Source organism: Callithrix jacchus, chromosome 2 (genome assembly GCF_049354715.1).
Source record: "Callithrix jacchus isolate 240 chromosome 2, calJac240_pri, whole genome shotgun sequence".
In the NCBI taxonomy this organism is placed as follows: Eukaryota; Metazoa; Chordata; class Mammalia; order Primates; family Cebidae; genus Callithrix; species Callithrix jacchus.
The window spans coordinates 131,644,770-131,669,246 of NC_133503.1; the positions used below are offsets into that span (position 1 = coordinate 131,644,770).

The window sequence follows — 24,477 nt, forward strand, 5'->3', positions numbered from 1 at the left end:
ACTGCAACCTTCACCTCCTGTGTTCCAGTGATTCTCCTGCCTCAGCCTGCTGGGTAGCTGGGACTATAGGCATGTGCCACTATGCCAGGCCAATTTTTTATGTTTTTAGTAGAGACGGGGTTTCACCATGTTAGCCAGGATGGTCTCAATCTCCTGACCTTGTGATCCACCAGACTCAGCCTCCCAAAGTACTAGGATTACAGGTGTGAGCCACCTCGCCTGGCCTAAAAAGTAATTTTGATTAAACTTCTTTTCCTAGTTTCTGAATTGTCTGTGGTTTCTCAGAATTGTTTTCTTTGGTGTTTGTTTTGTGTCCACCGTATGGACACTTTGTGAAAATGCCGCTGTGACTTATGTGGTCTGTTTCTACTCTACAGTGAGATGCCAGAGCTCTGGGGTGGGGAAGCTGGCTGCCTGCTGGCTTTGGGGATCAGTATCTTCAGGGAGATGGGGTGGGAAGGCAGCTGTGTCATGCGGCAAACCTTCCTCTCACCCCCAACACAAACATGTGGAGGGCTCTCATGGGGCCATTTAGTTTTTCCAGGGAGGGTCTTCCAGACCCACTGGGTGGTATGTGCCTGGGAGTGCCCTCCCAGAACCAGGCAGAAGGCAGCCAGACATCTCACGGCCCTGGCAGCAGAGTTTATTAATAATGGAGTCCTCCAGTGTTCTGTGTTACCTTTGACCTCCTCTTGTTCCCGGTAGTTGAGTCCAGATTTTCTTTGGCTCATTTTATCCAGAAAATGAACTCTAGTGCCTTGCAGTGGGAAAGGAGGGTATGCAAGAGGGAAAGGAGCGAAGTGTTCCTGCTTCAAACTTTCCACCACTCCCTTTTTTCAACTTTGTCTTTCAACCCCACCTTCCAAAGAACACAGTGCCTCGAGTGCTGGGCCTCAGGATTGCACCACAGACCCTCAAGTCAGCCGCCTCCCTTCGGGGAAGCCATTTACCCTTCATGCATCTTTCAAGCATGTGTGGGCATTCCTCATCCATCACTTTCTCCCCTTTGTTCTTTATCTCTCTGCTGCCATGTTAGGGTCTTAGGAGGGAGTATCAAGAAAAGCATGTTTTAATTCACCTATTTAACTCAAAGTTCATTTGTGTTCATTATATTTTTAGAAGAGTTTGATTCTCCCCCCTTTTTTTAAGAAAACAGAGATGGGGTCTCACCATGTTGCCCAGGCTGGTCTCAAACTCCTGGGCTCAAGTAATCCACCTCGTCCTCCCAAATGCTGGGATCACAGGTGAGAGCCATCGGCGATTGTTTAGGATCCATTTCCACAGAAAGTCAGAAAATAGAAATTCTGCGTTCTTCTATTGCACCCAGTTCTACAAAGAGCAAACATGAAGGTAGGGATTTTTTATTTGTTTATTGTTAACTTAGAGTGTCCCATACTGAGTAACATTCATTTTGTGACATGTGAATGAAGCAGTTCCCATTTCTGTTACAAGGACATGGAGATGATTACTCATGCTTTTTCAGATCCGTCCAGGAGCATCTGTTTTAGCCTGAGATTTTTGCTTCTAAATTACTCAGATCTTTGTGGTTCTTTGTGAATAATTTTGGCATCACATCTTCAGGAGAACAATAATAGCCGACTGTTATTTAATGTGCCAGGCACTCTTCTGTGCACTTTAAATATACTAACCCTGTGCAACAACCACAAGGTAGATCTCATTACTGTCTTCGTTTTACAGATGAATGAAAAAAAGCAGAGAAGTGACTTGCCCAGCCTCACAAAGCTAGTAGGCAGCACCACAGCCCTTGCTCTTAACCACTGTATCATGCTATTTTGAAGCAGCTTTTTCAAATTAAACTGTAAAAAATGCACACCCACTTCTCAAATGAAGTTTTAAAAGTTAAAATACCTAGAGCAGGAGAGTTTATAAAACACACATACATACACAGCCAATTAAAAGGAGCAGAGAACTGGGCAAGCCGGAAGTCTGCGATGAGTTGGCTTTTCCATTGGCACTAAATTTAGCTCTTAATTCTTGCCAGTTAATTAAAAAAAAAAAAGTGAAGCTTGTTAGATTATATGGTTCTCATTGTTTTGTAGAGCAAGAACACTAATTATTTTGTGGAGAAAAAACTTTTTGGCAACTGAATTCTAGAAGTAATTTCTAGAATTTTAATAAAATAAAAAGCCCATTGTTAGAGGTTTTAAAACACTTTTTATACCATGAAATGTAATACTTGTTTAAGAAAAATTTGTAAACATCCACATACAGGTTACTGAATGTAAATTACCCCTATGACCACCCTAACCCGGAAGTAGAAATGTGACATCCCCACAGAAGTCCTTGGCGTGTCCCATTCCCGGTCAGAAAGCTCTCCTCTCCTGCAAAGGTGACTACTATTCTGATTTTATGTGGTCATCACCCTCTTGATTTTCTTTGTAGCTTTGCTGCCTGAGTAATACCCGCTAAAACACTACAGTTTGGTTTTGCCTATTTTGAAACTTTACATGACTGGAATCATATTTTATATATGCTCTTCAGCTCCTTTTGCTCAACTTTATGTCAGTGAGATTCATTCAAATTGCTATGTGTAGCTGTATTCATGATGCTCTATTGGGCTCCACTGTGTGACCAGATTACACTTTAGGAATATACGGCAATTTGAACATTCGCCTGTTAATGGACATGTGGGTTATTTTTAGTTGTTGGCTATTGAGAATCACGCTGCTACAGACATTCTTGCTTGTCTCCCCATTCAGGCATACCCATATTTCAGCTGCGTAAGGAACTGCTGGGCCAGAGTGAGCGTATATTGAACTTTTGTAGATAATGGCTACCAGTTTTCCAAATAGTTGTTCCAGTGTACATGACCATCAGTAGTGTACGAACATTGTTTTCCAAATACACTTAAAATTGTCAATCTTTAAAATTTTAACCATTCTTAAGGTTAAATCTGGCGTATTTTTTACTTTTTTGTATGCATTTGGCCGTCTGTATCTCTTATGAGTTGCCTACTCGTCTCCTGCCCATGTTTCCATTGCATTGTCTGTCTTCTTTCCATTGATTTGTTAACATTTCAAAACAGTGATACTAATATATAGAAATTCAGTTGATATTTATTTATTGAGACAGAGTCGTGCTCTGTTGCCCAGGCTGGAGTGCAGTGGCATGATCTCAGCTCACTGCAACCTCCACCTCCTGGGTTCATGTGATTCTCTTGCCTCAGTCACCCGAGTAGCTGGAATTACAGGCAGCTGCCACCACATCTGGCTAATTTTTGTATTTTTAGTGGAGAGAAAGTTTCTCCATGTTGGCCAGGCTGGTCTTAAACTCCTGACCTCAAGTGATACGCCCACCTCAGCCTCACAAAGTGCTGGGATTACAGGTATGAGCCACTGTGCCTGGCCTCAGTTGATATTTAATTTTATTATATTTTAAAATAAAATATAAATTAATTTTAAGCAATATTACTAAACCTCTTAATCCTAGTAATTTATCTATTGATAATCTCAGATTTTCTATATATATAACCATTATGTCTGCCCCCAGAATGTCCATTTATCTGTCTTTCCCTTCAATCCTTATACCTTTTCTTGCCTAACTGCAAGGTTAGTACCTCTAATACAATGGAGAAACAAAATAGTGACAGAGGGCACCTTTGTTCTTTGCTGCAATCTCAAAGGAGGCTATACTACCTGGCAGTGCACGAGCCCTCTTCATTTGTCACAAAAGAAGAGAAAGATTGGTGCATTCATAGACTTTTCTCTCTCAGGCTGAAAGTGACACACATTATTTGCTTCTTCATCTCACCTGGTAGAATTAGTTATAAGGCTCTTCTATCAGCAACCGAGCTAGCAGCTGTAGGGGGAGCTGATGAAATATCTGGTGAGCAGGCTCCGCCACCAAGGGGCCAACATAGAGGGTGTAACGGGGGAATTACTTGAGGAAGAGCAGGAAGTTCTCTGTGAGGAGCCGTCATCTCAGTGGAAAGCTCAATGATGATATCACAGCGGCTTCCAGGGCTGCTGTGACACAGGGCACAGACTGGCTGGCTTAAACCACAGGAATCCCTGTCTCACTGTTCTGGAAGTCAGAAGTCCAAAATCAAGTTATCAGCAGGATTGGTTCCTTCTAAGGGCTGTGAGAGAGGGATCTGTTCCGGGCCTCTCTCCTTGGCTTATGGATGGCCTCTTCCTGTGTCTTTTCCTTCTTCTATAAATGTCTGTGTCCAAATTTCTGTTTTTATAAAGCCATCGGTCACATTAGATTAGAGCCTACCCTAACCACCTATCTCTGTAAAGACCCTCTATCTCCAAATAAGGACACGTTCTGAGGTACTAGGGGTTACAACTTGAACATATGAATTTTGGGGAGACATTTTGGCCATACTTACAGAAGGGAAGGGGGTGAACAGTTCTAGGAAGAGAGCAGTTTGTGCAAAGGTCCTAAGGTAAGAAAAAGATTACAATGTGGCTGGACCCAAGTAAGCAGTGGAGTGGATAGCAGGGGCCAAATCACATCTCATTGTAGTTTATGGGAAGGAAATTTGTGGCTTTATTCTAAGTGCAGTAGAAACTGGAGAGCTTTAGCAGGGGAGAGATGATCTCACCACGTTGTGGCTGTGGAATGAGTTGCAGGCAGGTTAAGAGTAGCAGTGGGAAGACAGGGCTGGAAGTCAGTGAAATGTCTAGTGGATATATGAAGTAGGCTGAGACCCAAGGGTAGCAGGGGACAGAGAAAGAAGTGAGTGTGTGCCAGGTGTAAATTAGGTATGACAGGACTTGGGAATTGGATGGGGGCCAGGGAGTGAGAATGAGAAAGGTATCAAGGGTAAACCTCTAGGTTCAGAATGGCAGAACTGGAGGAACTGTGACAGATGGAGAAAAATGGGAAAATCTGCGTTTATGTTTTGATGGTGATAGGGTCAAGGGAACTGTTTTGGGCATGTTATATTTCAGATATGTGTGAGGCTTCCAAAGAAAGAGGTCACTAGGCAGCTGCACACATACGGACCTGTGTATGTATAGTGAGCTGGGGGAGAGGCACCGGCCATGGAGCCATTATGAGACAGATGGTCATCTGAAACCATGGGAAAGAGTAGGCAGAGAGGGAAGAGTTATGAAAGAAGCCTAGAAATACTTAGATATTTTTTGTTTCAACCATCCATGAAAGCTAAATTTAGTACAAAATCATCGCGCTTCTCTGGAACGAGTGAAAACATGACTGGGGTTGAGATAAGGTTGCAGTACTGCCTTCTGATCAGTCAAACTTGATGTAATGGCAAAACTTAACGGTAGAGAGTCAGAATTTGCATTAAAAAACCTTTCAGCAAGTACTGGGTCATAATAAATGTTTGATTGCATTTTCTGACAGTTGTTGGAAGTTTCAGAGTTAATCCTGTGCTTCAAAAATTGTGGGACTGACCCATAAGTATGTTGCACAGGTAAACCACCCTGTTTCTGAAAAGGTGGGTCACAAACTGGCCTGTAGGGAAGATGAAATGATTCCTCTAAAAGGGTGTTGGAGCCACCAGAACAACTTGAATACTTACTCAAAAAAGATAACAGAAGTTTGGGTCTTTAAGCATGAGAAAAAGATCATTTTGGTCTAAAACATGGAATGTTGTTGCCACCTGGACTGCTTCATCCCATGGAACCATTGTATGGCATCTGTAGAATGTAATTTTGAATACATAGAGATAATGTCACGTCATAAGCATACCAAAATAATATGCCTAGGATGGCTCGGTTTTAAGTTCCCCTCCCTTCCCTTAACCTCTCCCATGACTTCAGAGGTGATCTACTTAATAGCATTTATTCACCTGGCTTAAATATATACTTACACAGTGTACAATACCTGCAAAACAAATAATTTAAAGTAGGGTTTCTAATTTTTTATTTGAGACAGAGTCTTGCTCTGTCACCCAGGCTGGAGTGCAATGGTGTGATCTTGGCTCACTGCAACTCTGCCTCCTGGGTTCAAGCCATTCTCCAGCCTCAGCCTCCCAGGTAGCTGGGATTACAGACAGGCATGTGCCACCATGCCCAGCTAATTCTTGCATTTTTTTTAGTAGAGAAAGCATTTTGCCATGTTGGTCAGGTTGGTCTTGAACTCCTGACCTCAGGTGATCTACCCGCCTTTGCCTCTCAGAGTGCTGGGGTTACAGGCGTGAGCCACCGTGTCTGGCTTATAAAAAGTTTTAATAATAATCATGTGATTAATTCCTGCTATACTTCCTTTCCATTGAAAAATGTTTACAAACAATATAAAGTTTATTGTGGAGTTTTCCAGTCTCTCGCCAGTCTTTCATTACACAACACATCTGCTGATGCACTCAGGGATAAATTACCTTTCAATTGTTCTTGGTATTAAACAGTTCTGACAGAAATTGGCCAATATATTTAATTGCTTAAGGCTTTTCCCAAAAACCATATTTTCCTCGTAAATTTGCAAGGACCTGATAAAAGCATTATTTCACAGTTCAATATAAACGGCTCCAGATCACCAAAGGAATATGGCAAGACATTTGCTGAGGATGGAAAGAGATCAAACTGGCTGCAGTCACTGGAATGTTCTAGCTCTGGAAGCATGTAAGTAGAGATTCCTGAGACTGTGGGAAAATTCCAGAATCTACAGTTTTCAGAGGTATCACTGGAAGTGAGACAAATTACTGCTGAGGCATTGGTGGGGAAATGTTTTCTTTTCTTTTCTTTCTAATAGAGCCTTGCTCTGTTGCCCAGGCTAGAGTGCAGTGGTGTGATCTTAGCTCACTACAACCTCCACCTCCTGGGTTCCAGCAATTCTCCTGCCTCAGCCTCCCGAGTAGCCGGGATTTGGGAGGTGTGTGCCACCACACCTGGCTAATTTTTGTATTTTTAGTAGAGACGGGGTTTCACCATGTTGGTCAGGCTGGTCTCGAACTCCTGACCTCAGGTGATATGCCTGCCTCAGCCTCCCAAAGTTCTGGAATTACAGATGTTAGCTACCCCACCCAGACCCAGATTTTTTGTGAAGATTAAACAAGATGCTGTAATTCTTCCTTTCTCATCTTAGCTTTCTTATAATGTTCTGATTGAGAACATAGACAGGGAGGGTCAGATACACACTGCCCATGTGCTTTCCACATTAACACTCAACGGGTGGAAGTGAGACATCGTTGAGATAGGAAAGAGGCAATTCAGGCAGACATGTGCAGGTGGAAGAATGGGATGAGCAAGCGAAATGGAGATAGTAGGGGAAAGGATTGGAAAGACCAGTGTATGCCCACAGAAAGCTGTGTAGCATCAGCACATTTCTCTTAACCAGTGTGAAGGCAGGAAGTCCAGGATGCTACTGAACGCAGGGTAAGGACTGGCCATGGAAGTAGTGACAGGGAAGAGCTTGAAATCAGAAGGGTGCTCAATGGACTGGGTATACGGAATCATTCACAGTGATAGCCAAGAGCAGAATGAGGTGGTAGGAATGAAGGAAACAGGTAAGAGGAAGATGTGGTTAGGTGATAAACACATATGGCCAATGTAGATTAATTAATGGGCTAGGTTAAACAATTGACAACTAGCCACGTTCAGAGAATTATGATGGCACCCAGCTAGTGAGTAAAAGGATCTTGTGAATGGGCAAGTTTATTGGTAGAGATTTGAAAATGTTAACAGTGAAGAACGAAGTTCCTAGTGAGCAAGAGTTGAGGTCTCTGTGGAAGGGTAGTCTCATATATATCCGTGAAATAACTTGGCAGAGGGACAGAGGGCTAGGAAATATGGTTAAACTTTGTTATCAGTCTGTAACAGTAAGAATATAATTGCATACTAGTATGTTTGCACCAAAGGATTTTAAACATCTCCAAATAGCTTCCTGTGCCAAAGAATTCACAAAGTTTTCACCTAGCTTATAGAACTCAGCAAGGTCAGGATAATGGACAGTCACAAAGGACTAAGAAATTTCAGTGAGGCCTGTATTTCCGAAATAGGTTTTCACCTGTCTTAGTAAAGGTGAATAACCTGAGACATTATGCAGTAAATCCATCCTAAGCCAATTGTATCATGGCTTCACAAAGATTATCCTGAAGTCCTGTACCTAATTCAAGAGGTAGATGTTATTCTATCAGTTGGGCTGAAGTTCCTCCATTGAGCCCATTCTTCAAGGCTCTAGTCATTAGAAACCTCTGGTTAGTTTCACATTTACATATGTGGGGGGAGTACACATTAGAAGGCCCTTCCTTGAGAGAAAGTTCTCCTATCTTATTACCTAATCCAGGAGCTGAAGTAAAGTTTCAATGTCCATTCTGTTTAACCCATCATTTTTCTTTTTTTGAGACAGGGTCTCGCTCTGCCACCCAGGCTAGAGTGCAATGACGCAATCTTGGCTCACTGCAAGCTGACTCTAGGGCTTAAGTAATCCTCCAACCTCAGCCTCCTTGAGTAGCTGGGACCATAGGTGTGTACCACCAGGGCCTGGCTAATTTTTATATTAGTAGTAGTGTCTGGGTTTCACTATGTTGGCCAGGCTGCTCTCAAACTCCTGACCTCGTGATCTATCCATCTTGGCTCCTGAAGTGTTGGGATTACAGGCATGAGCCATCATGCCCAGCCAACCCATCATTATAAATGACTACATCCAGGCACACACCATCTTGGAGCATGGTACAGGCTGTTCAAGGGGCTAGGCTAATGTCAAAAACAAATTAGTCATGTAGGGACTAGACAGTCCTAAAAAATTTTAAATTGGCAATAAAAATTCTGTTAACTAAGGGACAAAAAGTGGCCAGGACTCCCCAAGACTAGACATGGGAACTGGAGCCCTTCCAACTCCTTTGGGAACTAAGTCCCTTTAAGCAGTGGTTCCCAACCTTTTTGGCACCAGGGACTGGTTCTGTGGAAGACAATTTTTAACAGGACAGGGCAGGTAGTTTTGGGATGAAACTGTTCCGCCTCAGATCATCAGGTATTAGTCTCCTAAGGAGCACGCAATCTGGATGCCTTACATGCAGAGCTCACAACAGAGTTCATGTGCCTGTGAGAATCTAATGCTCCTGCTGATGTGACAAGAGGCAGAGCTCAGGTGGTAATGCTCACTCTCCTGTTGCTTACCTCCTGCTGTGTGGCCTAGTTCCCAACAGGCCACAGACTGGTACAGGTCTGTGGCCCAGGGATTGGGGATCCCTGCCTTAAAGGGCTTAGACGTGTGCTTCTTGTGTTGGGGACTATATCAAGTCAACATCAGGTAAGGCTATCGGCTGGGCTCTTGTTAATCTAGTTCCATGTTTCAGTGGAAAGCCTAATCCCTGTCTCTTCCTATCCCCATTTAGATGATCACAGACTACTAAAATAAAAGCATTTAAAAAATTTCCAACTTGCGGCCAGGCGCAGTGGCTCACGCCTGTAATCCCAGCACTTTGGGAGGCCAAGATGGGCAGATCACGAGGTCAGGAGATCAAGACCATCCTGGTTAACACAGTGAAACCCCATCTCTACTAAAATGCAAAAATTAGCTGGGCATGGTGGTGCATGCCTGTAATCCCGGCTACTCAGAAGGCTGAGGCAGGAGAATCACTTGAACCAGGGAGTTGGAGGTTACAGTGAGTCGAGACTGCATCATCACTGCACTCAAGCCTGGCAAAATAGCGATACTCCATCTCAAAAAAAAATTTTTTTTCCCAACTAACTTGGAAGTCAGCACTTCCAAACTTTGTATTTACAAGCAAACAATGAGAAAGTCCATTAATAGCACAAAGAAAGTTGCCATCAAAATACTTCACAACAAACAGCACTCAGGAAGAGGCAGAAGTACAGACATGGAGAGTCTCTGGATCCTGTTCTCCACGTTTGTAACATAGTAACAGATACACAACCTGCTATGCTCCTTCTATTTGAAATAAAATGAAAATATGTACCACTGACATGTTAAACAAAATCAGGTTAATTCAAATAAATATCCTTTATTAAAGAAAAAGAGGAATATTGTTAAAAGCACCAAAACTGTAGGTTGTTACATTGCATGTACAACAAGAGAAAGGTGATTGCAATACTTGGTGCACAAGTACTTAACTCTGAAGTCATGAGTGTAAAAAACATGAAATACAAAGCAATACAATTACACTGCAGAAAAGTTGCACTAAAGAGCAAAGGCAACAGTCAAAACAATTACTGGAGATTTCATGGTATTGCTATAAATGCTTGCTTACTTTTTCCTTTGTACTTTTAATACTTTAGAATGTTAATTGAACATATTTAGGTATTGTAAATTTGCAAGAGTTGGCATTTACAATACACTGTGCACACTGTCCATTTAATGTAATGGTATTAAAGCCATCCTTACAAGCCAAGCACAATGTGCTAGTGTTTTGCTTCTACCTTTTAATATTGCACAAAGCTAGTAAAAATGGTGAATCAGTTTTCCATTAACATTTTCATTTACCCAGAACTGATAAAAATCATGTCAGTCTTCATAGCCCTAATGAGCAATTAATTATTCATGCAAAACAATCTGCAGCCTTCCATTTTTTCATTAACTACATATTATGGTTTCACACTTGGAAAGACATACAATACAATGAGAAATTCAATGAGACAATGGAGATTCTGTCAAAAGTTAAGTCAGAAGTCATCGTATGGGATGCATCATTTACCCCTCTCGGTTCACAAATGAAGGGAAAATGCCACCGAGTGATTATGCAGACTTCTTAAATCAATGTAATTAGTATTGGGAAAAGCTGGAATAACTTGTTACATCCTTTAATAGCTACCCATAAAACATGCAAGTAAAAAAAAAAAAAAATCCCCAAATTTCCCTTGTTAAAACTGAACTCTGTAACCAACATCCATACCTTTTGTTTTCATGTAAACATCACTTTTCAAGGTCTTTCCTACCCACCAACAACTCCTCCAAATTTAGCCACTCTTAAGTGTACCTAATTAAAAATAAAAACCAGCAAAAAACAAAACTTTCCCCTAATCTGCAAAACAAATGACTGCTTTGAGAGTCCGTGTGAAATAACACTCATCAATTATTTAACAAGTCAACCTCAGAGGTATTTTCTGTACATGCACCTTACAGTGGCATGTGTTTGCAGAAGGGGAGAGACAGTATAAATTTGGAATTCAATCAATTAAATCCTGCAATTGCCAAGTTGTACATTTGCTGTGGGCAAAACACAGAAAACTTTACAATAAACACATCTTCAAAATGACCCAATAGGGAAACTCTTCATACATTCACACACACATACACACACTCACTGAATCCAGACTCCCTCCCACCTTTAAAAACCCTTTGTTTACATAACAGTTTAGGCAGCAATATAAACTCACTTTGTAGGAAAACTTTTAAATTACACTATATAGGATAAAAAATACCATTGCTTTATTTTAGAAAGCAATTAAGCAGTGACCCTTCTTTCTGTGCTTTAACTAAAGAGCACTTTGCAGCAAAGTTCAGAAATAACCACCAAATTGTTCAGTAGCACTAAATAGATGCAACATGCTCCAATAGTAAGGTGCTTCCGCTTTCTCACCCCTCTTCCACCTAAAATCAATCTTGCTGGTCACTCCTCTAAGCATAGCTCTTTTTCTATGCTAAGCAGTAAGTGGGAAATAGAATCTGTTTAAAATGCACATTTAATTTTATGTTATCATTTACATTTAGTGCAATAATTAGGCAAAACTTAAGGTTTCTGCTTTATCAAATGGTTGCATTTTAACAATGTGTTTGCAATAGTTTTGAAATGTTTTACAGCTGTTCATTTTTTACAAGTAAAGCATATGAAATTTCAACTCCCTGACAGAGCCCTTAGGGACCCAATAGTGTATCTAATATTAAGTTTGTAATACTCCAATAATAAAGCTAAAAAAGAACACCAAAAAAAAAAAAAAACCATGTATTTAGTTAATGAAAAAGCTTTGCCTCGGCTAAAAGCACTGACTTAAATTTATACAAATACACTCAGTGAATGTAACTTAAAAATGGTGTCTTATGAATGTGTAAAATTAAATTGTATTAATTGTATACTGATCCCATTCCAAACAGAGAGAACGCTGCCCATTCGTTTTTGTTTCATTGACTTAAGAGTTTTAATTCTCAGTGTCTACTATGACCCAAGTATGCTTTGCAACTAACACACATTCAATGACATAAAGTAGCCACACCATGTGTTACCAAATATTACTACACAGCTCAACTCTGTAGAAACAATTTTTTTCCTCATTACATAAAGTAAAAGTGCTGAAATTTATTTTCTGGTTTCATCTTATGAGAAAAGCTCTACCTCTCTATTCCCACTACTATAGCTGTATCTAGGAGTCTCCTTTGAAAAAAATGCATTACAGAAATATTTCACTTCCACAACGAAGAATTAAGAAATGTTTTTATGCTGCTCACCAACTCAATAAGCCTATACTATACAAACAAAACCACTGTTCATCTTTTAAAAATTCTCTTTACCCAGGCACTCCTCATACTGCTGTAATATACAGCAGTATGGATTTAAAATCATTAAGAATGCCTTTCCTATACGTGCTACATTGGTTATAATTTTGGTTGCATTAGGAGCCATTTGAAATTCACAGTTAAGTGGGCAGTAATATTAATATCAAAACATCTCAAACTCATTTACTTGTTTTCCCTATTTTAAATGCACTGCAGTTGAGACCAGATTGGCAAATTATCTTCTAAATTGACTCAGCATAAGCAAACAGCTGATTGTGGATACAGAAACCATATATTAACAGAAATTTAAGGGTCAAATATTTTGAAGGACATAGAAAGCACACGCAAGTTTGGAACTGGAAATGTGAGCATTTACAAGTACCATCACAACTAAAAATACACAAATTGAGTATTAAGGCCAAAGATCCTCATTTTATTAGGGGCAAAAAGAAAAGAGGAAATTTAACCAGGCTTCCATAACTTTTGTTGGGTTCTGAAGCCACAAAATTAACAGGTGGGTTCCACTGGTAATGTCATCTTAATGGACAAGCAGACCCTAATTATCTGAACTTTTTATTATTATTTGTAACACCAAAGGTTTCCGACCTGCAGTCATTTGAAATTTTATAGACGTAGGAACCTGCATCTTGAGGCAAGGAAATGGGTGTGATGGAAAGTTATTTACAAGAGAGTGGGCACAGCTGGCTGCCAACAATACTCTGTCTGCTTTAACCTCCTTATCTTCAAGTGTGAGGTGGCTCATGGAGCACTATAACAGAACGGGCTGAGAGAGTTGTGGATGCATCCATGAGGCTGAGAGGAGTTCTGCACACTCTCCACCCTCCACTCTTTGCTACAGATTTATTACAGCACACCCTGGAAGACAGACCACAGGACAGGTGTATAAATGAGCCTATTTTATAATGGAAACCCAACACTAAAAGAGTAGCAAATTCCCTCTCACTATATGAACGTTCCAGGGGTTTTGGCTAATTTAACACTACATCCGTCTGTATTTTTCTGAATTTGAATAAATGAAAAACAAGTCATGAACAAGCACCCAAAGCATTGGATATGTGAAATGTTGACACATGGGTACCTAAAAGTTGGATAGCATAAAATTGATACATGATTTTGTAAAGGTCTGCAAATTTGCTTTAACCAATCACTCTTTGGGTTAAGAAATATGCTTTAATATTTTACCAAGGGCAAACAGGACACTATCACCACCTCCATGCTGTTTTGGGATGAAGTTTCCATATTACATCTGTATTTCTGATCTTTCCAGACAAGAAGCGGGAATAGTGTGGGAACTAAAACCAATATATTATGAAGACACTGCACAGAAGCTCCTAGTCTCATCAATAAACATACTACTAACACTTAAATAAAAGATTTTGTCAGGCTCATGCCTGTAATCCTAGCACTTAGGAGGTCAAGGCCAGCAGATTGAGTCCAGGAGTTCAAGACCAGCATAGACAACATGGAAAATCCCCAAATCTACAAAACATAAAAAAATTAGCTGGGCATGGAGGCGTGTGCCTTTTTGTTTTGAAATAATAAAAAGAAATTGTCTATATAACCTGTTGCCAGAAAATTTTCTCCCTAATTATTTTCAAGAAAACATTTTAAAATAACAAAAGTGTGAGCATTTCTTTTTTTCTCCAGCAAAACCAATTCATATGCACTGGGCTTTTGCTTCTGTACTGCTTTCTGAGTTTAGGTCAGAAAATTGCCTTAAAAGAAATAAAGTTCTTTTTTGGTATTTTAGTTCTTAACTCCCTCCACAGAAAGGCCAAGATCCGTCTTATGCAGAATTACATGTACAGGGTACTGCACACCGAGTCCCACAATCTACATTCACTCAAACCTACGACAATCCTGTTGAATATTCTGATCAATGGGTCCTTCAGGACTCCATCACAGCCAAAATGAGCACCTAAAGCTGTGTGTAAGTTTAGTGGCAACACAAAGGCTTTCTCCCAAAATTCCATTCAGTGCATCTGAAGATGGTGAAATGCCAGCCATGGAAACTTGTCTGCTTTGTCTACTTTCTATCTTTGTAGAGCATATGCTTTTCACTGTGAAGCATAAACATAAAAACATAAAATGGTGGTTTGGAAAAAAGTTAAGATTTACATCCCTATTATTGAATCTTGATTTCTGATTCTCAACAGGAAAGTAATGTCAGTCATAGCAATCAAGCAATAGTTCAAACAAAATAAAAATAATTTGAAACATTATCAAAGTATTGCCTCCCATAAACAAGGATGCACATAAATTCAAAATTATAAATTCAGAATTACGAAGAGTGATTTAAAAGCATGGAAACTTCAAAACCTTACAAAGTATAAGACTCCTAAAAATATGCCATGTTAAATGTATCATGTTGTGAACACACTGATATATCTCCATGCAGCTTTTCAGATGTTGCGGAACATCTTTATGAAAAATCCTTTGGAAATAAGTAATGTGGAGATTTTAGGTGTATTTCCATCTGATTTTAAATCCTGACTTGGAGCTACCATGATCAACTTTTTCAGAGTGTCACAGGATTTAATATAAGCTGATATGGAAGAAGCTACATTTTCAGATGACTTTTCAGTGCACTGAAAGACGGTTCTGAAAGCAGTCCCAATATAGCTCACAGCAGATCTTGGTCAACCCAGTGTTCTTCCAACTTACAGCAAGCCCTAGCTTAACTGGCCATTACAAGGATGTAAATAGGTGGATGGAAGGAGAATGTGCTTAAAAAACAGAAAGCTCCAGAAGGCCTCTTCTTCATTGCAGTCAGGAACATTGCACATGTAAAATTCGTGTTAACCATCATCTGTTGGAATGACTGGAAAGTGATAACCTGCCAACTGTGCTTCCTTTCTTCACACGACTGAACCAATGCACTTTGGATCTACTGTTATCCAACTGAGGAACCAAGGGCTTAAACTATCATTTTCCAAAGAATCAGAACCAATCTTGAATGATATTTTTCTTCTGTTAAATCACCTGTTTACAAACAAAATAATACAGACCATTAAAAAACAACCCTTTAAAAATAGTGTATTTACATTCCCTCAAAAAGTATACAAAAGATATTTTTTACAAAAGGCCATGATTGTATGCTTAAAGCAGTAAAAATGAAAACAAAATAATCCCAATACAGATTTTGATCACTTTTAATAGACTGTTAGATTTTCATTTTTCTTTTACTCTAATACTATATCAAAACTGTATACTAAAAAGGTAAATTCGGTCTAAACTATTTGCCCTATAAACTGCTAGTAGAGTAAGAACAATTAAATGGTATCTTCAAAATGCAGTAGAAAGAGTTTTTGTTTGACTTACATTTAAAGGACAGGCAGTCTTTAAATGAATACTTCACCTGGGCTTTTTTTATTGAAAAGTGTGCTTAAGATCTATGGGGCTTACCTTCGGCACCGAAGCATTTATATAAAAGACATACTCATCAGATAAAAGCTGACAGGAACATGAATAAAGTACCGACTGAATACAGTTCTGCATTATCTAATACCGTAGCTTATGTCATTAATGAGCACTAGATATGTGTCTAGTGTGACTGATTTAGTTTGACTTAATCCAGTTTGATTTAAAAATCTAAACCAGTAAAAAGTATTTTTCCATTCAATGCAATTTTACTGTTTTGGTAGGACATTTATCATTAAGTATCAAATACTTAGCATTCAAACCAAAATGTGCTACTAGTATATACAAAACATACACTGAATTCTGAAGACAGTACAAAAAAAAAGAAATAGAAAGCCATGTCATAAGTTTTTTATGTTGATTATGTGTTAAAGGATACTACTTTGGCTACACTGTGTCAAATAAAATATTACAAACATCAGTTTCACATGTTCCTTTTCATATCTGATGTGATTATTGGACATTTTAAAATTACATGTCTCACACTGTATTTTTATTGAACTGCACTGCCATAGTTATTTTAGAAGACTTCACGGTGGCTTACGCCTATAATCCCAACATTATGGGAGGCTGAGGAGGGTGGATCACTTAAGGTCAGGAGTTCGAGACCAGTCTGGCCAACATGGTGAAACCCGTCTCTACTAAAACTTTAAAAAAATTAGCTGGGCATGGTGGCGCGCCTGTAATCCCAGCTACTCAGGAGGCTGAGGCAGGAGAATCACTTGAACCCAGGAGACAGAGATTGCAGTCAGCTGATATGGTGCCACTGCACTCCAGCCTGGGTGACATAAGGAGCTTCCATCTCCAAAAAAAAAAGAAAGACGACTCTCACAGGAAACAAATTAGAAACTTATATTGAGAAATGTTTCCACCTGCCTCAGCTTCCCAAGTAGCAGGAACTACAGATGTGAGCCACCATGAAAATACTACTTTTTGTATTTTTGGTGGAGATGGGTTTTGTCATGTTGCCCAGAATAGTCTTGAACTCCTCGGCTCAAGTGATCCACCTGTATCAGCCTCCCAAAGTGCTACAGACTTACAAGCCTGAGCCACCATGCCCAGCCTAAAACTTATTTTAAATCTCTATGTAATTATACATATTTTAAGAAATTTCCTTGAACACAACTATGCTATCTCTGGGAAGAGTTTCTGAGGGGAATGAAGAAGACAGAACAGTGGACCTTCATTATCTACTTCATGAAGATTGAAGAAATTAGCTCTTAAAAGTATATCATTACATTAATGACAAAATCTACAATCAAGAAATCTGGACAGGCACAGTGGCGCACACCTGTAATCCCAGCACTTAGGAGGCAGAGGCATGTGGATCACCTGAGATCAGGACTTCGAGACCAGTCTGGCTAACATTGTGAAACCCTGTCTCTACAAAGATAGAAAAATTAGCTGGGATTGGTGGCATGTGACTCTAATCCCAGCTACTCGGGAGGCTGAGGCAGAACTGCTTGAACTGAGAAGCAGAGGAGCTGAGTTCATGCCACTGCACTCCAGCTTGGGCAACAAGAACAAGAATGAAACTCTGTCTCAAAAAAGAAAGAAATCTAATAAATTAATGGAATATAGAAATTGCAGTAAAACCTTTTTAGTAATTTGTAGACAATTATCTAAAAATTCACAGCACTATAGTTTCCACTATCACAAAGCAGTGATACACAACTGCTTATCACTGCCTAATCAGTCTGTATTAGTATATGGTTTGCTTCTGGGGTAATTTAGTAAGGGTGATTGCAGATTTCCAAGCTCATACATTTTCTGAGTGTTTCACTGTTTCTCTCTTAACATTGTACCACATATTCCAACCATCAACAGTCTCCACACCCCCAAAAAAAGTTTTAAGCAGTTTTCAAAGTGGTATACACCTTGCACCATATTCTTATCATCTGATAATAAAGCTAAATTAGTAGCCAGAAGCTATGAGTAACATCCCAGCCACGTGATTATACAAAATGCTGAAGCAATGTCTAGGGTTAGGCAGGATATGGTGGGATGGGAGGAGACAGACAAGGGCTGACTTGAGCACCTGCTGGTGTACTGTGAATGGGCCACTGTGGATCATCTGTAATAAAATAGCTAAACACACAAGTGAAGGTCCGGCTGTGGAATTAGTGCAAAGACGGCAGTTTTAGGCACAAGCTTAAGCAGCTTCCTGAGAAGCTACAGCAGGAGGAGACGACGCATGTAGCAAGAACTGTAAAGTGGGAGACAACCTACAAATACCCACTGTGGTATATATATATTCCTTTACAAGGCATAGTGGACACACGTACAAGCAAAAATAACTTGAAGTTACTTTGGGATCCAAAAACAGTAAGTCAAAGTGACTGTTATATGTAACTATATTCATAATAGGAAAAAAAGCAGGACAATGCTACTACTGAATGTTGGCTGAATCATGGCAAATGTAATTAATATTATCCTTTTTGTTTAAGTTATTGATTGATGCAGATGCTGACGGGGAGGGGTGAGTGGAGTGGTAATAGAGGAATATTTTACCTAATGAACCCATACCCAAAGGAACAGGTGAAACTGCTTTCAGTAATATTTTATCTATCTCATAGTATCTTTCAATATGTAATCAATTGTTTAGAAACTTACATTTTTGTATTGTCTTCAAAATCTAGATGTGTACCTGCATATACATTAGATCCACTGAGAATTCTTTTTTTGGGGGACCAGGCGCAGTGGCTCACGCCTGTAATCCTAGCAATTTGGGAGGCTGAGGTGGGCAGATTATTTGAGGTCAGGAGTTCAAGACCAGCCTGGCCAACACAGTTGAAACCCTGTCTCTAGGGAGCATCACACACCGGGGTCTGGTGAGGGGTAGGGGACAAGGGGAGGGATAGTATTAGGAGAAAAACCTAACATAGATGACAGGTTCATGGGTATGGCAAACCACCATGGCACATGTATACCTATGTAACAAACTGGCACATGTACCCCAGAACTTAAAGCATAATAAAAAAATAAAAACAAAAATTTTAAAATTAAAAAAGAAGAAACCCTGTCTCTATGAAAAATAAAAAAAAAAATAATAATGCTAATAATAATAATAAGCTGGGCATTGTGGCAGGTGCCTGTAATCCCCGCTACTCAGGAGGCTGAGGCACAAGAATCCCTTGAGCCCAAGAGGCGGAGCTTGCAGTGAGCTGAGATCAAGTCACTGCACTCCAGCAATGGGTGACAGAGAACCTGTCTTAAAAGAGAAAAACAATAGAAAATCGTTTTTCCCTTTTTTAATTTGTTGTTCTACTCAGAATTCTTAAGTCAATGATAGAATGTGCATTTTTAATAAGCTCTCAAATTCTTATGATCAAACATGTTTTAGGAATTACTGTGCTAATTGGGGCAACCATAGGAAGACCCCATCTCTACAAAAAATAAAAAAATTAGCCTGGCATGGTGGAATGCATCTGGAGTTCCAGCTACTTGGGATGCCTGAGCCCAGAAGGCTGAGGCTGCAGTGAGCCATGAACGTGCCACTGCATGCCAGCCTGAGCCACAGAGGGAGACTCTGTCTCTAAAGTTAAAAAAAAAAAAAAAAAAGAAAAGAAATTCAACAAAAAGAATTCACAGGCTAACACATAATTATTCCTTTACTTAGTCTTCCCTACTTTGGTGAATGTTTGAAGCCCAGAGATACCTATTCCATCAAGAAATAATAATAATTAATAGAATATGTTTGCATACTCTCTATATAATTTTATACAAATTACATTTCATTTACAAATATTATAAATTTTACATACTATTTATAGCATGTTATCTTAACTGATTATATTTGGTATAATTTGTGCCATATTACCCTATAATTAGCTTATTAAATGTAGTCGACTACAGCTCCCTATTAGGAAAATGCCACATGTGTAACCAGAGGGAATCTTAATACATACAGGAGTATTCACTAGGTATGTATGATTTTTATATTTTATGATACCTGCAAATTTATCTAGATAATATAGTAACTGACAGGTATAAGTAGTTTTTTTTTAAGGGTTTAGAAAGTTAAATAATCAGACAATGCAACGATTTTTCCAGATTGATCTCAGAAAACTCCTCTGAGGTCAGCTAACATGGTATCAAAATTCAGTTTGCCTAACAGTTTGTTACTGAAATACTTCGTTAGAAAAGCCTTTTTCTTAAGAAAAAAAAATTATTCTTTTTACAGACAGGGGTATCGCTGTATTGCCAAGCTGTGACTTGAAATCCTGGGCTCAAGAGATCCTCATGCCTCAACCTCTGAGTAAATGGGACTACAGTAGCAAACACTGGAACCACTGAACCCCTGCACCTGGAAAGCCTTTTTTCTTTTTTCTTTTTTTTTTTTTTTCAGACTAAGTCTCACTCTGTTGCACGGGGCAGTGGAGCGACTGCAACCTCTGCCTCCCAGCTTCAAAAGATTCTCTTACCTCAGCCTGCCAAGTAGCTGGGATTACAGATGCCTGCCATCATGCCTGGCTAATTTTTGTATTTTAAGTAGAAATGAGGTTTCACCATGTTGGCCAGGCTAGTCTTGAACTCCTGACCTCCAGTGATCCACCTGCCTCAGCCTCCCAAAGTGCTAGGACTACAGGTGTGAGCCATCGCACCGAGCCCTTTTCTATTTTTTAGGGTAAGAATGAGACCGTCACTTTACTTGCAATTATAGCCATATGCCAGAAATTTTTAATAAGGAGGACATTTAAAAAAAATATTCACATAGCAATCACCATTAAAAAGTTATCTTAAGTTTCTAGAAACTACAGAAATAAAACCTGAAATTCACAAATATGATCCATGCTAAAATTCGGCTGTGAAACAAACAATATGCCTCAGACTCAATAAAAAATATTCCAAACCTTGTCATCCAAAATAAAAGCTGTATTACTGAATGCTACTAAAGACAATAAGGCCATTTACTTGTTAGTTCTCCCAGTCTGTGCAAGGCAAAGCCTCCTCTTCGTCCTCTGACTCTGGGGATGCTTCTTTAATTCTTCTAAGAACTTCATGGATGCTCCGTGTTAGAGGGTCTGTATCAGGTAGAAGTGTGAAGGATTCTCTCAAAACATCCTTCTGTACCTTCTTCAGTTTTACCCCTTTCCTTATCTGTGCCAAGATATTATTACTATCATCTTCATCAGGAAAAGGAGGCAGAGTTCGCTGTTCAACCTTTTTCAGATGAAAACTACCACGCTTCAAGGAGGCTAGCACCTCATCCATGGGTGAGCTCACTTTGGAAAATGAAACAGAACAGTATCACAGTTTGGACTGCATTTAATTAGAACAAAACTATAGAAGCTCTACTGTTTGTGACTGTTAAAGCACAGGACACTGAAATAACATCTGCAAAGTGGATCACGAAATGTGTGCAGAAGGCGACCAGAAGACAAGGGATCCATCCTAATCATCATTCTTTTTAGAAAATCCCAAGACCCAATCCATGGTGGGTACTATTGGTATTCCTATCATTTCCTACATGAGAGAAGTGACCAGATTAGGAACTGGGAGGTGGTCTTAGGAGTATTATGGGTGAGATTCCCAAAGGATTTCCAAATTGCATTGCTCCACCCAAATTCAGAGGGATTGCGTTACACCTTTTATTTTTAAAAATTACATTTTTGTTCATTATGGAAGCTGTGCTTTTTTCATTTGGTTGTTTTACATGTGAAATCCTACTCAGATTACATCAAGAAATGTTTTATAGAACAGTCCTTCAGATTAATACGTAATATGCAAGTAATATGTAACAATTATATAATGTTCTGCCCGTGCAAAATTCAAATTCCTTAAAGGCAAAGGCAAGGATTATTCTCTGTTCTTTTTAGAAATAATTTTATTTGTGCTTGAGTATCTCATAACAAAACAAACAACAACAAAAAATAGTAACCTTACTGAGGCACATCTATCTGTACAACATAAGTTGAACAGATTATTCCCTATTCTTTTTTGCTTCCTTATACAAATATACAAACGTCTTCAACAAATATATGAACAAATGTTACATAATCCTGCCAATGTCTTCCCTTTGGTGACAGTCCTAACCAGATAGCTTACCCTTTTCTGATATGAGTACTTAAAAAAACAAAACAAAACAAAACAAAACACTCAGGTTTAAAATCAGATTTTTTTCCCCTAACACAAAAGAAGCCATATCTATTACACATTACCAAACATGTATGTGTAATTTTAGAATATCTGTTTTTAAAACATGCCTAACAGCTCAAGAAGGTATACATTTCTGTGTATTTCATGCATTTGTAGATGTGGGTTGCTAAGAATTCTCCTCTAGTGTGATTTTGAAAACTTGTTTACTATCAAAATAATGTTCAAAAATAAAATGGTTTAAGCTTTGCAATGTCAAAAAATATATACAGTTTTTTTAACTATGCCTGATGTCATACAACAGATGGACCATGAAATATCTTGACATACCTCTCCTCCTCTGCAAACCTTCAGCAGTCTTTCTGAGCTTCTTCCGTGCACTGACCAGTTGGCTGCTATCAAAGAGGTGTGCTGAGGGGGCACTGGCTGACTTTGGGATCCTCTTCTCATTCCCCTCCTTTCTAGGCAGATCTGTCTCCAGGGTCTCTGGGCCATTGTCCTTAGCAACAGGCAGAGGTGGTGGTGGGGGTGGAGGGGGAGGAGGTGGGGGAGGTGGTGGTGTTGGAGGAAGAGGGGGTGGGAGTGGACTTATGGTAACAGAACATGGCTCGAGGTTGTTATTCAAAAGTGGAAGAGACACAGGGGGAGGCAGTTGAGAGGTAACACCACTGAGAGGTAATGAAGTGGTTTCAAGTTGTGTTAATGAAGTATCTTCAAGTTGTACAAGGCTCTGGGGTTCTGCTGTCTGTGACGGCCCACTCTTGACTCTGCCTTCTCCTACCTCTTCAGTTTTCTCTTCTACCTGTAATACACTTGGTAGAGAGTCACACTGATCCTCTCGGGGAACAGGACTTGCTGCACCTTTTCTTCTTCCATGAGCTAGTCGTAATCTGGTTGATTTAAGTATGACTTGCCCAGGATACCTCTAAAATATCAGAAGTTATTGGAACTGGTTAAATGTTATTAAAACAGTTTATGAGCACATGCCTATTTATTTTCTCTTTCAAATAAAAGATGTTATGTGGCCAGGCATGGTGGCTCACACCTGTAATCCCAGCAATTTGGGAGGCCGAGGCAGGTGGATCACCTGAGGTCAGGAGTTCAAGACCAGCCTGACCAACATAGCAAACCCCAACTCTCCTAAAAATACAAAAATTAGCTGGGTATGCTGGGACATACCTGTAGTCCCAGCTACTCAAGAAGCTGAGGCAGGAGAATCATCTGAACCTGGGAGGCAGAGGTTGCAGTGAGCGGAGATCATACCACTGCGCTCAAGCCTGGGTGACAGAGCGAGACTCTGTCTCAGAAAAAAAGATGTCATGTTAACTCATTGGTTATTTTACCCTTAAAGTTATATAGAAAATCCAAAAGTACCTAATAACTTTCAAACAATTATGAATTTATTCTTTGCTTATCAAATCCATGATAAAGTAAAATAATCAAAATTACGATAAAAAGATTTTTAGTGACTAAAATTACTAAATGTATAAAACAAATAACATGTAAAATACAAAATATAAATGATGTCAAGTCAAATGTATAAATGCTACTGATATGCAAAAAGAAACTAGTCTCCTATGTTTTCAAATGCATACATATGAGAAAATTAAAACATTCTTTAGCAGGTTACTTGGCATTTTTAAAAAGCTCCAACAACTAATAATCCATTTTATGACAGAATGAAGAAGAATTACATTTTTTGAAGTACTTACTGGTAGAACTCTCATTTTATAATTTTACATGTTTTACCATGATAAAACTTTTTTTTTTTTTTTTTTGAGACAGGGTCTCACTCTGTTGCCCAGGCTAGAGTGCAGTGGTGCAATCACAGTTCACTGCAGCCTCAACCTCCCTGGCTCAGGTGATCCTCTCACTTCAGCCACCTAAACAGCTGGAACCACAGTCATGTACCACCATGCCAGGCTAATTTGTGTAGAGACAGGGTTTCACCATATTGCCCAGGCTGGTCTTGAACTCCCCAGTTCAAGCGATCCACCTGCCTCAGCCTCCTAAAGTGCTAGGATTACAGGTATGAGTCACATTTACTTAATAACAAGGCTTAGCCCCTACCCCACCTCTTTTTTCCACTGTAAAAGCCTACTTCACCTATATGGTGATCCTTTAGCATGCACAACTGAAGTAAGGCTCCAAAGTACTTTAAAAATGAGAACTGTGAGGCTTCAGCATAGTTCTGAGATGTTTGAAAACTGGGGTATCAGTGTGCAGTCATGGGCTACCCTAGCAAGAGAAATGCTGAAGCATTTCTCTCAAATATGCTGTTCCCCCTTCTAATTCTGCCAATGGTCATTATGTATTACCACCACAGGTTGATGTATGTGGAATAAATAACAAGTTGATGCTTCAGCTGAATAGTCAGTTGTGATTTAACTAATTTTTTAAACTCAAGAGGCATCTAGGTTTCCCAGAAGCCCTGATCATTCCTCTTACACTACTGAAGCTGAGGGTCAAAGGTCACAAGAATACTAATTCAGAAAACAACCAGAAGAAATGGAGCCATGCCATCAAAACAATTTTTAAAAGGACTGCCATGGTTATAAT

At 39.5% G+C, this 24,477-nt stretch overlaps 1 protein-coding gene across 1 annotated transcript in view; it reads right to left on the reverse strand.

Annotated features, from left to right (window-relative positions):
* Window positions 1-9,875: 9,875 nt before the first annotated feature.
* Window positions 9,876-24,477, reverse strand: part of JMY (junction mediating and regulatory protein, p53 cofactor) — a 105,744-nt gene continuing 91,142 nt past the window's right edge. The window contains exons 9-11 of the mRNA XM_035291338.3: window positions 22,249-22,843; window positions 20,737-21,047; window positions 9,876-15,384 (exon numbers count right to left, since the gene is read on the reverse strand). Of these exons, the coding sequence (XP_035147229.1) occupies window positions 20,740-21,047; window positions 22,249-22,843 (903 nt within the window). The 3' untranslated portion in view covers window positions 9,876-15,384; window positions 20,737-20,739. The remainder of the gene's footprint in view (window positions 15,385-20,736; window positions 21,048-22,248; window positions 22,844-24,477) is intronic.